Source organism: Mus musculus, chromosome 4 (genome assembly GCF_000001635.26).
Source record: "Mus musculus strain C57BL/6J chromosome 4, GRCm38.p6 C57BL/6J".
NCBI lineage: Eukaryota > Metazoa > Chordata > Mammalia > Rodentia > Muridae > Mus > Mus musculus.
In genome coordinates this window covers 152,145,977-152,158,175 of record NC_000070.6, presented here as the reverse complement: position 1 = coordinate 152,158,175, position 12,199 = coordinate 152,145,977, and the positions used below count along the sequence as shown (strand labels likewise).

The 12,199-nt window shown below is 52.9% G+C and overlaps 1 protein-coding gene and 1 pseudogene across 5 annotated transcripts in view; both read left to right on the top strand.

Annotated features, from left to right (window-relative positions):
- On the top strand, positions 612-2,127 carry Gm13077 (predicted gene 13077; annotated as a pseudogene).
- Positions 5,762-12,199, top strand: part of Espn (espin) — a 32,084-nt gene continuing 25,646 nt past the window's right edge. For 3 of the 5 annotated variants that reach the window (XM_006539063.3, XM_006539061.3, XM_006539059.3), the window contains exons 1-2: positions 5,763-6,262; positions 9,124-9,317. In XM_006539063.3, the coding sequence (XP_006539126.1) occupies positions 5,969-6,262; positions 9,124-9,317 (488 nt within the window). In that variant the 5' untranslated portion in view covers positions 5,763-5,968. Of the gene's footprint in view, positions 6,263-9,123; positions 9,318-12,199 lie in introns of all 5 variants that reach the window. The other 2 variants (XM_006539060.3, NM_207687.3) reach the window with 2 other exon arrangements.

Sequence of the window (12,199 nt, the reverse complement as noted above, 5' to 3'; positions counted from 1 at the left end):
TTCACAAAGAGCAGCCAAACTCTGCCTCCCGAGCGCTGGGATTAAAGGAGTGTGCTACCATTCTCAGTCATTAATTATCTTTTAAGAGCTCAAAGAGGAGTTTACAAGGCTCAGTGCTTAAAAGCAAGTATTGCTCTTGCAGAGACCTGCGTTTCAGATCGGATTGCGCACGCAAAACTACCTACATCTCCAGTTCTGGGGCATCTAGCGCCCCCTTCTGGACTTCTCGGGCATGGCAGTCATATGCACAAATTCACACACGGACAAAAAACAGTTAAAAAACAGTTAAAAAGAAAAGTGAATTTTCATTTTTAAAAAAGAATTGTGTAGCCTGATAGTGGTGGCACACGCTTTTAATCCCAGCACTTGAGAGGCAGGGGCAGGTGGATCTTGGAATTTGAGGCCAGCCTGGTCTACATGGTCAGTTCCAGGACGCCAAGGCTACAGAGGGAAACCCTGTCTGGGGATGGAGGGGTTGTGTGGGTCCCTTGCCCCCAACTCAGTCCAGTGTCCCCAAGCCCACCCTACACTGATCAAAGACTGCTCGTAGCCCCGAGGGTGAGTGTGGAAACATTCCTTCCCAGGGCTTCCACTATTTGAAGGCCCAATGGCATGTGACCAGAAAGGCTCCTGACAGACGCTGTCCCTCCTCAGCACCGCCTGAGTGCCCGGCCCAACCCCTGCCATGGGGTGCTGCTATAGCAGCAAAAATGAAGACTCGGACCAGGATCGGGAGGAGAGGAAGCTGTTGCTGGACCCCAGTAGCACCCCTACCAAAGCCCTCAATGGAGCCAAGCCCAACTACCATAGCCTACCTTCAGCTCCCACAGATGAGTAGGCCCTGCTTTCCTCCATCCTTGCCAAGACAGCTAGCAACATCATTGATGTGTCTGCCGCAGACTCCCAGGGCATGGAACAGCATGAGTACACGGACCGAGCAAGGCAGTACAGTACCCGCTTGGCTGTGCTTAGCAGCAGTCTGACCCATTGGAAGAAGCTGCCACCGCTGCCATCTCTCACCAGCCAGCCCCACCAAGTGCTGGCCAGCGAGCCTATCCCCTTCTCTGACTTGCAGCAGGTCTCTAAGATAGCTGCATATGCCTATAGTGCACTTTCTCAGATCTGCGTGGACGAGAAAGAAGAGCTGGTTGTACAGTTTGGGATCCCATGAAGAGAGGGGCCCTAGGACAGCTCTTCCCTCGTCTTCACCCCGTCTCCACCCCACCTCTTCTGACCCCCAGCCTCACTGTGGCTTTCTTTTTTTTTTTAAATTAATTTATTTATTATATGTGTGTACACTGTAGCTATCTTCAGACACTCCAGAAGAGGGCATCAGATTTTTGTTACGGATGGTTGTGAGTCACCATGTGGTTGCTGGGATTTGAACTCAGGACCTTTGGAATAGCAGTCGGTGCTCTTAACCACTGAGCCATCTCACCAGCCCCTCACTGTGGCTTTCTACAGTACCTAACCTGCTACTAATCAAGGAGAAGAATGTGAAGGGAAAGAATAAGGCTGGAGGCCAGAGCAAGTGAGGACTAAGCAAGGGAAGGGAGGACCGACTGCCATCAGCCTTCATGCTCTGGTTAGGGTGAGGTTGGGGCCAAGAGGACAGGGCCTGGCAGATCTTCAGTCATTGGGAAGATGGAGATGCCACTGCAGGGGTGACACCGGGAGACCTAGGAGATCCCTTCCTGCCCTTTCTCTTGGCTTCCAATTCACTCCTGTCCCCGTCCCTGGCTTGGTGTTCACAGGCACCTCACTGGGGATTATGACCAGGGTCTAGACGAGCTTGAGTCTGAATTGAGTTTGTATTTCTTTTTTTTTTTTTTTTTTTTATTTTTAAGTATTCTTTTTTTTTTAAGATTTATTTATTTATTATATGTAAGTACACTGTAGCTGTCTTCAGACACTCCAGAAGAGGGAGTCAGATCTTGTTACAGATGGTTGTGAGCCACCATGTGGTTGCTGGGATTTGAACTCCGGACCTTCGGAAGAGCAGTCGGGTGCTCTTACCCACTGAGCCATCTCACCAGCCCCCGAGTTTGTATTTCTAGCACCCTGGGTTTTTACATGTTTGCTCTTTTTGTTTTTGTTTGTCACCCCTCAATAAAGAAAGTATATTCAAAAAAAAAAAAAAAGGCCCTAGGGCAGAAAGCAAACTCTCCCTGTGCTATACCAGATACCTCAATTTTAAGTCTCTATCCTGCTCACCCCCGCTATAAAAGATTTTTTTTTTTCGAGAAAGGGTTTCTCTGTATAGCCCTGGCTGTCCTGGAACTCACTTTGTTGGCCAGGCTGGCAAACTCAGAAATCCTCCTGCCTCTGCCTCCCGAGTGCTGGGATTAAAGGCGTGCGCCACGACACCCAGCAAAGGATTTTAACCTAGGTAATGCACCCCTCTCTTCAACCAAAGGATTCTGGGAGTTTGCTAGGGATCTGGAAGATGGAGTTCTTTAGAAGCAGGAGAACCTGGTGAGGTAGTAGGGTGTTCAGAAAGTGGGGCTCAGGCTCTAGGGGATCTAGGGTGATCCTCAGTACCATGGGGACATGCTCTACCCCGGTCCTTCCTAGGGTACTGAGAAAGGTACCAGTCCTTGGCCATGGGAGATGCCTGAGAATTAATTTTCACCCAGCTTGGAGGTGAGGGCATTGATGCGTCCAGCAGAAGGAGATAAGAAGAGACCCTCAGAGGAGAGGAGGGAGGCCCTAAGCTCACTCCCAGAGGGGGCAGAGACAGAGGGAGCTTCCGGAAGAGAAAATTCCACCCTGGGATGTAGAGGAAGGAAGTACACTGGACGGTCACGTTTGTCTCTTCTCATCTGTGTCACCTTAAGCTTAAAAAAAAGACCATGTGAGGGCTGGAGAGATGGCTCAGTGGTTAAGAGCACTGACTGCTCTTCCAGAAGTCCCTGAGTTCAATTCCCAGCAACAGCCACATGGTGGCTCACAACCATCTGTAATGGGATCTGATGCCCTCTTCTGGTGTGTCTGAAGCCAGTTACACTGTACTCATATAAATTAACTAAATTAAGTAATTAAAAATTAATTAATTTTTAAAAAGACTGTGAAATGGCTTGTCGGGTAAGGGCACCTCCCACTAACCTGACGACCTGAGTTCAATCCCCAGGATACACTTAGTGGAAGGAGAAAACCAACTCACGCAAGCTGTCCTCTGACATCCATGAGCATTGTGACACCACACACACACACACACACACACACACACACACACATACACACACACCACAAAATAAACCACTCATGCCTCTGTTTCCACAGCTATAAAATGAGAGTTGGACCCCTCTGGAGGTGGTTCTTGCCTGTAATGCTAGCATCATAAGGAAGAAATAGGATGAGCCTGAGATGCTAGCAAGTTCAAGGCCAGCTACTGAAAAAAACAAAAACAAAAACAAAAAACAAAAGACCAAAACGAAACAAAAACATCCTTAAGGATTAACTATTTGAATGAAGAGCCTGGCACCCACCATGCCTGGGTAGTGGTAAGGGTTTTATACTGTGTCTCTGACGACAGGGCCCTTTAAGACTGCTGGAAAGGACTTGGTGGAGTAGAAGAGTCAGATAGGGAGGACAGACAGCTGAAAGGGCCTGGCTCCCAGTCTGAATATTAGCTGTGTCCTCGGGGAATCTGAGAGATCGGTCAGCCAGGATGTGTAGTAACACCTGTCTCATGTCGTTGTCCCTGGCCGAGTTGGTACCGACTCAGAGGCATTTGACGTAGGAGCCATACAAAAACAAAACAAAACAATAAACAAAAACAACAAACAATAAACAAACAAACAAAAACACGCAAAGTATCCAGGGTCAAGGCACCAACTTTGTAGGGTGGAAGAATTTCAAGACTTCTGTCAAAGAAGCTACAGGGGAGTAGAAGCCAGGTCCAGCATCTTAGTTTGGTTCCCTGACACTTGTTGGTCTTAAGGGGCACCTGCCTGTTGGGGTATGCTAATGTACTTAGTTCAAAAAGTACATAGCGGCAGCGAAGCTATGGCACTGTGAGGAATCTGGAAACCTCTGAAAAGAAACTACAGGTCCCAGTAACCGCAGGTCCTCTGGAGGAATGAGGCCTTACCAGCTAGGCGGAAGTGGTTGGAAACTCAACTGAGCATGCCGCGAACAGCGACGAAGTTTGAGCTCACCCGGGAGCTCAGGCGGACACCGTGCATGGCGCCACCATGTGGTGAAAACGGGAATGGTATCTGAGACTGCCCCGAGACCCACTCTTTGCGTTCTGCAAACAGCTTCCGTTTACATTTCCAGCACCGCCCTGGCTGGTAGGAGCTAGGCAGTGATGGAAACAACGCCCGGGGAGTGGGGCTGGGTTCTGACTGACCTCCGCTGTGCGTGGGAGACGAAGAGGAAGAACGCGAGCAGTTTCAAGATTGCCCGATATGCTTGCTGCGCTCCCACAGCTTGCACAACCCCTCCTTTCTGGGAGCCTCTGCTTCAGCCCAGCAGGCCTTGCCTTCTCCAGCTCCCATGACCTGTTTCCAGCTCTGCCCCTTAAGGTAGTTTGACCCTAGTGCTTACCTGCCTGGACCCTCCAGCACTTCCCAGGGTCCTCACTCACAATAGCGATTCTTTGCACGAAGGCGCTGGAGCGTCTCTCCAATAGCCTCCAGCCCTCACGTCCTCCTTTTCTGGTCCTTAGTTTGGCAGGCCCAGGCCTTCAAGTCCACTCCCCACCACCACCACCACCACCACCACACACACACACACACACACACACACACACACACACACCAACCTGAGTAATCAGAGTCATCCACACCCTGGTCCAAACAGTTCTAAGTCCTAACTTCCTTTTACTTAAGAAAGAAATAGATCATATGAGTTTTGAGGGTCCCCCCCTCTAATCATTGTGTTTATTTACTTGGGGGCCATTGCTACACTGCGCATGTGGGGGCAGAAGACAACTTTCGGTAGCTCAGGCTCTCCTTCCATCATGTGGGTCCCTGGGATCGAACTCAGGTTGTTAGGCTTGGCAGCAAGCCCCTTTACCCAGTCATTTTGCTGACTCCCTCCTTACTTTCTCTTTCTGCTTTCTCCCATCTCCCATCTTTTTCTTGGGTCTAGACTTTGTACTCTAGAGGAACCTTGAAGTCCTGAGCATGAGGGCAGTTGCATTCTGCACTTGGTGGGACTTTTTAAACTTCTGGGCAGTGGCGTCTAGTTCCCTGGCTTTGAACGTCCCTTCTTACCAACCAGACCAAGCATCGGGCACCTTCTTGATGCCTGTGACAAAATATTTTCTTTCTTTCTTTTTTAAAATAATTTATTTCATGTATGTGAGTACATTGTTGCTGTCTTCAGACACACAGGAAGAGGGCATCGGATCCCCATTATACATGGCTGTGAGCCACCATGTGGTTGCTGGGAATTGAACTCAGGACCTTGGGAAGAGCAGTCAGTGCTCTTCATCGCTGAGCCATCTCTCCAGCCCGACAAAATATTTTCTAACTCACATTTGCCAGGTTCTAGTGACATTTGTCTCTCCTTGTAATTGCCGTCACTTGCTGGCTTGTGTCCCCAGCAACCTAAAACAAAACATAGAGGCCACTGGGCAGCTGAGTGAACGGGTCTGTGTTTGGAGGGTAGTAGAATCCTATTCAGGTTTTGTGCGCAGCAAATTAGAAAAGTGCGCACCAACCCTTGCTGGCCGCCGGGGATAGGGGAGGGCTCAGGGCAGGGGAGGCGGGGCAGAGAGGAGGCGTGGCGGGGGCGGGACCCAGGCTTAAGTGGGCACTCTTCGGGGTCCCCGCCCCAGAGCGCTGCAGAGCTGGAGTTGAGTCCCCGGGATCGCAGAGCCGGCTGGCAGGCTCTCTGCATCCCGGGTCCGCACTCCTCCGACGGCTGCACGGCGAGGTTGCTCCTGGAGCCTGGGACCACCCGCATGACGCCCCGGGGAGCCCACTGAGCGCCGGATCGCGGCGCCGAGGGCGACACCATGGCCCTGGAGCAGGCGCTGCAGGCGGCACGGCGGGGCGACCTGGACGTGCTGAGGTCCCTGCACGCCGCCGGCCTGCTGGGGCCTTCTCTGCGCGACTCGCTAGACGCCCTGCCGGTGCACCATGCGGCCCGCTCAGGCAAGCTGCACTGTCTGCGCTACTTGGTGGAGGAGGTTGCCCTCCCAGCCGTGTCCCGCGCGCGCAACGGCGCCACACCAGCCCATGACGCCGCCGCCACAGGCTACCTCTCTTGCCTGCAGTGGCTGCTCACACAGGGTGGCTGCAGGGTGCAGGTGAGTCCACTCTAAGAGACAGTTTGGGCCCAGAGAGGACTCCAGCCCTCCTGCGGCTCAAAGACGGGTGGAATAGACATGGTCGTGGCTAAGCTGAGCCTTGTGCTCTTTCCAAAAGGCTTTAGATAAAGTGGGCCCCTGAGATTGAGGACTGGGGTAGATACCTGGCTGCGTGATATTAGGAGAACCCGGGGGTGGGGTTGGGGGGAAGCTGGACTCTGTTAGGCTGATATCTCCTAGAGTAGGCAAAGCACTCGCTGGAGGGAGTGGCCCAGGGCGGAAGAAGGTGGGGCAGTGATGGGCCTTGGCTGCCAAATTAGAAGCCCATAGCCACCAGGTTCAGGTCTGGAGTGAGAATAAATAGGGTCTCAGACATCACCCCAGGCCAAGATGCAGATACCACTAAGTCAGAGACAAAGGTAGTGGGACATGAGGTGAGGGAGTTCTCCTCAGGGAATAAGTGGACCTAAGAACATGAGCAACTTTGGGCCCTTCCAACTCGAAATCACTTCTCAGCCCCACCTGGCATCTTTGTGCCTGGTGACGTTGAGGGGTGTGACCTGCCAAGGGGAGTCCTGGCTGCCGAGTGGATCAGAGCCCTCAGCACAGAGAAAAAGAAGGGAAACGCTCTGTGATGTGCTGGAGGAAGGCTGGGGAGACCAGAGTGATAGCGAGGGATAGGGGTAGAAGGCCACCCAGGCCAGGCCTAGAGGGTCTCCTAGGCCAAGGTAAGGAACTGGGATGACGCTCTGGTTGCCCAGCAACCAGCTGAGAAAGGAAGCTGATTTCCAGCTGACAGTGACCACTGAATGGCTCATATCTGTAACCACAGCACTTGGGAGACTGAGGCAGGAGAATTGTTGTGAGTTTGAAGTCAGCCTGGGGGTACAGAGTGAGACCCTATCTTAAAAAAAAAAAAACAAAAAAAAAAAAAAAACAAAATCAACCAGGCAAACAAAAACAAACCCCTGGGTTAGCTGCAAATCGAAGGGCTGAGGGCCAGTTTCAGTCTCATCTGCAGTAGCCTAGCAAAAGCCAATACAGCTCCCACCTGCTGTCCTTGGGGGCAAGCTCCACCTCCCATCTTTCTGGAAGAGTCTCTCCTTCCCTTATCTCTTGGCCTTGTTATCAGGAGTTCCTGGCCATGTGGCCTGCAGCCACATGGTCCACTCCTCCTGTCTCTTGGGAGGTTCCTGCCTCCCCGATTCTAAGCCCAGCACTGGCCGGAAGCCTCCTTTATCACCAATGGAGGAGGTGGAAGGAAAGAGTAACCTTGTGCCCGGTTTATCAAGTGTCCTATCCTCTACTCCCAGGAAGCTAGGGGCAGAACAGGGCCTGAGGGTTGACCTCAATCTCTGGTTCTATCTGGCCCAGAGATAAACAGCTTAGAATGTGGGCCCCAGCACACAAGGCTCCCAGGGCCTGTCCAGCTGATGGCACCTTGAACTCAGGCCACTGACTTCATAGTGCCATCATTATGCAGAAGCCTCGAGCTATAGGGATGCCCTAGAGCCTCAGGCCCATATCCTAAGGCCAGTGGGAAGAGAAGGCTGTTCTCAAGAACTAAGGTACCCGACCTTCATCGCTGTGGTCTTGCTTAGGCCACCTCTAGCTGCCTATGCCTGAGCTCCAGGGAACAGACTGCATACGCCTACACACGCCTGCACCTGCACCCCACAGCAGGGAACTCTGGTGTCTTCCTCGGTCCCTTCTTGCCTGTTACTTTCTGTCCCATGGTCCTCTCTGCCTCCAGAGCCTGATGGATGCCATGCTAGCCCCCTGCATCCTTTTCTCCTATCAGGAGGCTCTAGGGCCTTCCTGCTGAGATTCCCGTAGCTCAGATTGTCTGAATCTCGGCCACTTGTGTCTCTGTGGTATCCTCTCTCTACAGGGAGAGGAGGAGAGGCCTTACTTCCCGTTGCCTCTCACAGCTGCTTCACACTTTCTCCTAATCCCAGCCATCTCTGATGAATGTGTGCTGGATGCTCTCAGATCCTGGGATAATGCCAATCTCAAATGCAGCAGCCTAGATCCAGAGATTCGGGGTGCTGCTGGGAGCTTTTCTCCCTGCCCATGAACAGCCCCTTCCCCAAAGAGAGACACAGTAGGTATATATATATATATGAAGAACAGGTCTGAACCCAGAGGGTGTCTGTAGGGGTTTTACCTAGCCTCTCAAGGAGCCTGCTGCTAGTACACACCTACACCATTGGCTGTCTGCCCCAGGCCCTGCCCACCAGTGCCCTGTGACCTCCTCCTCTACAGCACAAGAACACAGCTTGTTCCTGAAGCCATGTGCATGGGAGTCGACAAGAGGGCAACTTCTTTCTGGGGGGGGGGGGGGGAGGCGGGTTTAGAGGTGTACCAGGATGGAAGCCTTTGTCCCTTTCAAGGGACACCTGGGAATGAGGAAGAAGAAGAACAAAGGTTAGGAGCAGGGGGATCTTGATACCAGCCTGGTGGAGCCTGACCTGGTCATCTCTCCTGGCCTTACTCAGCCCCACAACGTTCTCATTCGCTCAAGTGTTTCCTGGGTGCCAGGCCTGAGCCCAGACTCCTGCTATGATGCTGTGTTTTTGGGAGGGAGTCTCTTGCAGCTTGCCTTCATGCCCTGAAGGCCTCCAAGAGACCTTCATGGCGCTGCTGCCTGTGACCTGAGGGGCAAAGCCAGCCAGCAGTTGCTAAAGGACAGAGGCGGGATTCACAAGCCTAGGTTCCAGTTCACCCCAAAAGCCCGCTACACTAAGCTTAGCTCAAGCACACGGTCTTCCCCCTGCCTGAAAGAGGCTGGCAGTGAATGGACTGAGCACCTGGCAAGAACAGGTTTGGACTATAGGGTTCTAACTGGCTCTCCTCCACAGGAAAAAGATAACTCTGGTGCCACAGTCCTGCATCTGGCTGCCCGCTTTGGCCACCCGGATGTGGTGAAGTGGCTGCTGTACCAGGGCGGTGCAAATTCGGCCATCACCACAGACACGGGCGCCCTGCCTATCCACTACGCTGCCGCCAAAGGAGACCTCCCCTCGCTGAAGCTTCTGGTCGGGCATTACCCTGAGTAAGGACTTTCTCTCCTTTTATTGCTTTGTTTCGGGGCTGGGGATTAAATCTGGGACCATGCACATGCAAGAAGTCCACCACAGAGCTACACTTCCAGGCCAGGATTTTTAAACAGGATCTTACGTAGCTCAGACTGGCCTCAAACTTGCTAATAAGTAAAGGATTTGGGCCTTGAATTCCTGATCTGTATATTTTCCTTTTCCTTCCTTTTATTTATTTATTTGGTTGGTTGGTTGGTTGGTTGGTTGGTTGGTTGGTTTTGGTGAGACATGTCCTTGGTTGGCCTGGAACTTACTATGTAGACCAGGGTGGCCTCAGACTCACAGAGATCTGCCTGCCTCTGCCTCCTGCATGACTCCCATGCCCAGTCTAAGGATGCTTGCTCTTTCTGCCTACTTGTGCTACCACATGTGACTTTAGGACTTTTCTCCTAAGTGGATCTCTGGGTACAGAGGCCAAGGCTCTGAGGAGTGGTGCCTGTTTCAGGGACCATCAGGGGTTCAGAGGTCCAGGCCTAAGACAGATCCAGCCAAGGTGAATCCTGTCCCTCCCACCCAGCCCAGCAGCGCCACAGCCGCTGCTTCGGTCTCTGCAAGCAGGTGCTCCTCACGCCAGCTCCCTTGGCAGCTCATCCTTGCATTTGGTAAACTAGATGTGCAGGCCAAAGTCACTCGCTTGGCTGCAGCAGGGGGCCATCCCCAGCTCTGATCTGTGCTCGTTTCTGTTTTTTTGTTTTTTTGTTTTTTCAAGACAGAGTTTCTCTGTGTAGCCCTGGCTATCCTGGAACTCACTCTGTAGACCAGGCTGGCCTCGAACTCAGAAATCCGCCTGCCTCTGCCTCCCAAGTGCTGGGATTAAAGGCGTGCGCCACCACGTCCGGCCTGTGCTCGTTTCTAAGACTGCTGTACATGGGGCGGTGAATCGGGAGCATCTTCTAGACCTGGCGTAGGCAGGTAGAGGCAGGTAAGGAGAGAGCTGCCCTTTAGCCCCTTGAGCCCTCCTATCCCCAGAGCCCCGAGCAGGCCACTTCTGAAGAACCTTCCAGGTCTGTGCCTCTCAACCCATCCCTCCCACTGATGGAGAAGTTTCTAAGCCTTCCTGAGACCCTGGTCTAAATGGCTGGGAGCTTCTAGGATAGGGTGGAGGGCTTGTGGAAGACAGCAGAGCAGAGCAGAGTGACTCTTGACAGTCTGGGGAAGGAGGCAGCCAGGCTTTAGGTATGCTTTGGGGACAGGAGCCTCAGGGAAAGGACATAGATTTTTTTTCCTAAAGGTTTAGGAGTCGAGCAGCCACCACCAGGACCTGGGGGTGAAGGCTCTGACTGGTACTGTCTAAGTAGGCGGAACCAGCCTCAGGAGGGAAACAGCTGCAAGGTGAGAGGGTTAGAACCATTGCCCATCCATCTCTGAAGTTGCCTCAGGGTCACTGTTCATGAGGGAGCCTGCTGGAGGCCAGTGTGGCCACATGGCATAGGACAGACAGACAGACAGACAGACACTGGTGTGAACATCGACCTAGAAGGGCAGGCACCAATGGTCTCCTTAGCTCTGGACAGGCAGGCTGAGCCTGTTTGGCTTCTGGCAAGAGTTTCCCTGAGTGACACTGGGTGGGTGAGCCACAGGAGCTGTGCTGGGGTGGCTTTTCTGCATAGCCATTGGTGGCCGCTGAGGTGAAGGCTTTGCATTCAGGGAGGCAGGGCTGAAGGGCAAGTCAGTGGCCCCAAAGACCTGTGAGAGTGGGCTCTGACCTGCCACCATCGGCGGCCCTAGAAAGCTTTGGCCCAGACTCCTGTTGAGCATTTCAGATTAGAGCCGGGCCATACCTGTGACACGTCCTCGGCCCCCAGGCTGAGCTTCTGATGAGCCTGTCACACCCCCTCACTTTAAGCACAGGACACTGAGTTCCTAAGATGACAGGTCATGTACTGTAGACGCTCTCTGTCAAACACAGTGTAGCTAGAGGTCCAGGCTGGTGACAGCATTCTGAGTTCTAACGAGAACTGCTAGCCCCTTGGCCCCACCAATGACAAGCCTAGCGTCCTTCATGGGCTGAGATTCCCATGTGTAAGAAGACTCCATCGGGGCTGTGACACTTGTGAGGTGAGCACTTGGATACCCTGACCCCTCCCAAACCAGGCCAGGTGCTAAGTAAGCTTGGGCCCTGTGCCAGATGGCCCCTTTGAGGAACTACCAGACTGTCCAGGAGTCACCATGAATCTCCGGGAATTAGACAGAGAGCCCGGGCTCCAAGCCCTGTCATGGTCTGTGACCAGGATGATAAGAAGGGATCTCTGTATGGCTGCCAGGTTGAGCTCAGGCAAGAGGGGATATTAAGAACTGGGGTCAGGGTCTGTGTGCCCATGTGACCTCTGGCCTTGGGAGTGGAATTCTCCAGGGCCACAGAGTTCAATAAAAGGACCCCACAGCCTAGCCACAGCCTAGCCCCAAAGCTGTGGCTCCCTACTCTTTCAGGGCTTCCTGGCCTGCTGTGAAGGGTTGTAAATTATTCAGAAGAGCTCAGCTCTCTCTGGTGCCTCAGTGAAGGAGGAAGGGTGCCATCCCTACCCGTGGGAAACTCGATCCTGCCCAGGGAGACTGTGGGTAAGCATGGGCCATGGTGCTGACAGGTCACAGCAACTCTGGAGGGCCAGGCAGCTTTGGGAAGGGCCTGTGAACACCGGTTGTGCCCCAGTGAACACCGGTTATGACTTGGGGCACTGCACAGAGCTTGCCGGTGCAGGAACGCGCTGCACTCTTTTTCTAGTCTACCCCAGTTCATTGAACTGAATCTTTCCAGAAGCAGAAGTTGCCATTGAACACCTCCCTCTTTCTCCTCTCAGTACCCCACAGAAAGGAGACCCCCTAATCTGAGAGTCCTGGG